This window comes from Aptenodytes forsteri, unplaced genomic scaffold, assembly GCF_000699145.1.
Source record: "Aptenodytes forsteri isolate BGI_AS27 unplaced genomic scaffold, ASM69914v1 Scaffold483, whole genome shotgun sequence".
NCBI classification, from domain to species: Eukaryota; Metazoa; Chordata; class Aves; order Sphenisciformes; family Spheniscidae; genus Aptenodytes; species Aptenodytes forsteri.
The window spans coordinates 547,673-550,055 of NW_008795316.1; the positions used below are offsets into that span (position 1 = coordinate 547,673).

Consider the following 2,383-nt stretch of genomic DNA (forward strand, 5'->3'; position numbering starts at 1 on the left):
CCGCCCCCGTCATTGCCCCCACGGCGGGGGGGCCCCGGCAGCAGGGATCTGTGCCCAGGAAGTGGCACCCACGGCCCAGGCCCCTCTGCCGGGGTTTGGGCCTGTCCCCGTGGTCGGGGGCCACATGCAGGGGTGGGGAAGAGACGGGAGGTGTGAGGAGCAGAGCCCGAACACTTGCAGGGCCACAGGTGTGGGGGTCTGTGCAGCCCTGGCCCCCTGCCCAGCCCCCACCTGCCCCCATCAGCACCCTCCTCACTTCTGCCTTCACCGTGCAGCCCCTGCTCTGCCCAGAGACCCCTCCTCGGCGCCAGGACAGGCGCTGGGCTCTGCAGGCACAGACGTCCCAAATCCAGGTCTGCCACTGCTGGTGTAGGGGTGCCCAGGGAGGCCGGGAGAGCCCCTGCTGCATGCGGCACCCCTGGGTGCTGACAGCTGCTGTGCACGCAGGGTGCAGGGGGTGCACGTGGGGGTGCAGGGTATGGACACATGCCTGTGCAGCCCGGGGTGGGAGCGGGCTCCCTGAGGCAGCAGGGCTGCGGTGCAGGCGCTGCAGCCAGCTGGGACACGGTCCCCACCAGCATGTGCTGGGCAGTGCCAGCATGTGCCAGGCAGGGACAGAGGGGACATGGCAGGGGCACGGGGGGGACAAGGTGCAAGGAGCTGGCCCTAGGATGCCTGTGCCTGGCAGCTGCCGGGTTTTTCTGCCGGTACTCACCGCCTTTCTCCTGTGGTGCAGTGCCCGGCTTTGCCCTGAGGATGAGGAGCCCCAGGAGGAGGAAAACCCCCAGCCTCATGGTGCTGCCGGGTATGTCGTGCGTGTCCGGGGGTTTAAAGTTTCTGGCGCGGGTGCCCGGGGTGATGGGGCAGCTGAAGCCGGGCTGCTGGCTGTGGCAGGCTGACCGTGCCGCAGGCAGGAGCAGGAGGAGGGGCAGTTCCCAGAACCCATCGGCGCCCCGCCAGCCATGCCGCTTATCTCCAGCCGAGCTGTGCTTTCGGGTCAGGGTGACCCACGGGGCTGGGGAGGGCAGCTGGGGTCAGGCGGCTGCTGTCCCCCGTGGCACACAACCCCATCCCTGCTGCAGCCGCCTGTGACCCCCTGCCTGGGTTTGCCTCTAGCCCTGCTTGCCCCTTGCATCCCTGGGGTGGGGGCCGTGGACAGACCCCACGGCTTGGCCCCGGCATGGCAGCGGGAGCAGCCAGAGGGGCTCTGCCAGCTCTGCCGCCGTGGTGCTGCCCCGCAGCTGTGGCTTGGCTCAGCTGGGCATAGCCTCCACGCATGGGACCGCTCAGGATCCGGCACCACTAGGTGGGAGAGGTGTCCTGGGCCAGCTCAGTGTCCCAGCATGGTGATGGGGCTGGGCTGGGACTGGGGAGTGAGCGGGTCCTGCTGTGGCCCCTGGCATGTGGGTGCTGCTCCCTGCCCCCTTCCCTGTCTGGGTGCTTCATCTACCCCGACCCGTGACTGCTTTTCCAACCCGGTTTTTACACTTTGCAATGCAAATGAGCCCTTCCTTGGCGCAAGGAATCTGAGGGAACTGGTTTCTGCACTCCAGTCCATGACTGCCGAGGGGACATCGGTGTGGCCTCCGGACCCAGTGGGATGGTCACCACGGGGCGATGATGGCTGGAGGGGGCCCGCATGGAAACGGGAACCTCTCCCTGCCCCAGGGCAGCGGCTGCCTGCAGGAACGGGTGCCGGGCACCTGCTTGCACCTCCCTGCCTGTGCGCAGCCCAGGGCTGCCTGCACCTCCTGGGAACCCGCAGCAGAGCACAGGGACGGCGACCCAGAGCAGAAGGTGGCCATGTGCCAGTTTATTCTATTTCAGTGCTGTGAAGCGGCCGGGGCCGATAGGAATGCAGGGGTTTGCCTCTGTGCCTGGGCTGCCAGGAGCCTTGCCCTAGTGTGGGGTGGTGCGGGCAGCGTGCAGCCCTCGATGGCGCGGCTGGGAGGGGCTGGGCGTGCTGGGGATCCCGGCCAGGACCATCAGAGCAATGCCAGTGCCATCTTGCTGGCGGTGCAGAGGGTCCAGCGCAGGGACGGGCGTGGGGGGCAGTGGGTGCTGCTGGCGGCAGCACCTCTTTGCTCACCCACAGGGGTGTGGTGGCAGCGGGGTGGGGAGTGGCCCCGAAACAGCAGCTCCTGGTGCAGCCCTTCCCGGCCAGGGCTAGGCTGTGCCTGGAAGTGCAGGTGATGAGGTGGTCAGTGCAGGATGGGTGCTCCCGCCCCGAGGGATGGGGGGGCCCTGGGATGCCCCCACCTTGGGCCCTCCTCAGTCCCCTCCAGGCTGGACCCGCTGCAGGGGCGAGACCTGCGCAGTGCCCTGGGCTGCTGGGACCCAGGAGGTGGCAGGCTGGGGGGGGGGCCTTTACCCCGCAGCAGGG

General features: G+C 68.7%; 1 protein-coding gene across 1 annotated transcript in view; it reads right to left on the reverse strand.

Annotated features, from left to right (window-relative positions):
• Nucleotides 1-794, reverse strand: part of LOC103899138 (balbiani ring protein 3) — a 9,700-nt gene extending 8,906 nt beyond the window's left edge. Inside the window, exon 1 of the mRNA XM_019472141.1 lies at nt 716-794. Within this exon, the coding sequence (XP_019327686.1) occupies nt 716-794 (79 nt within the window). The remainder of the gene's footprint in view (nt 1-715) is intronic.
• Nucleotides 795-2,383: the final 1,589 nt, after the last annotated feature.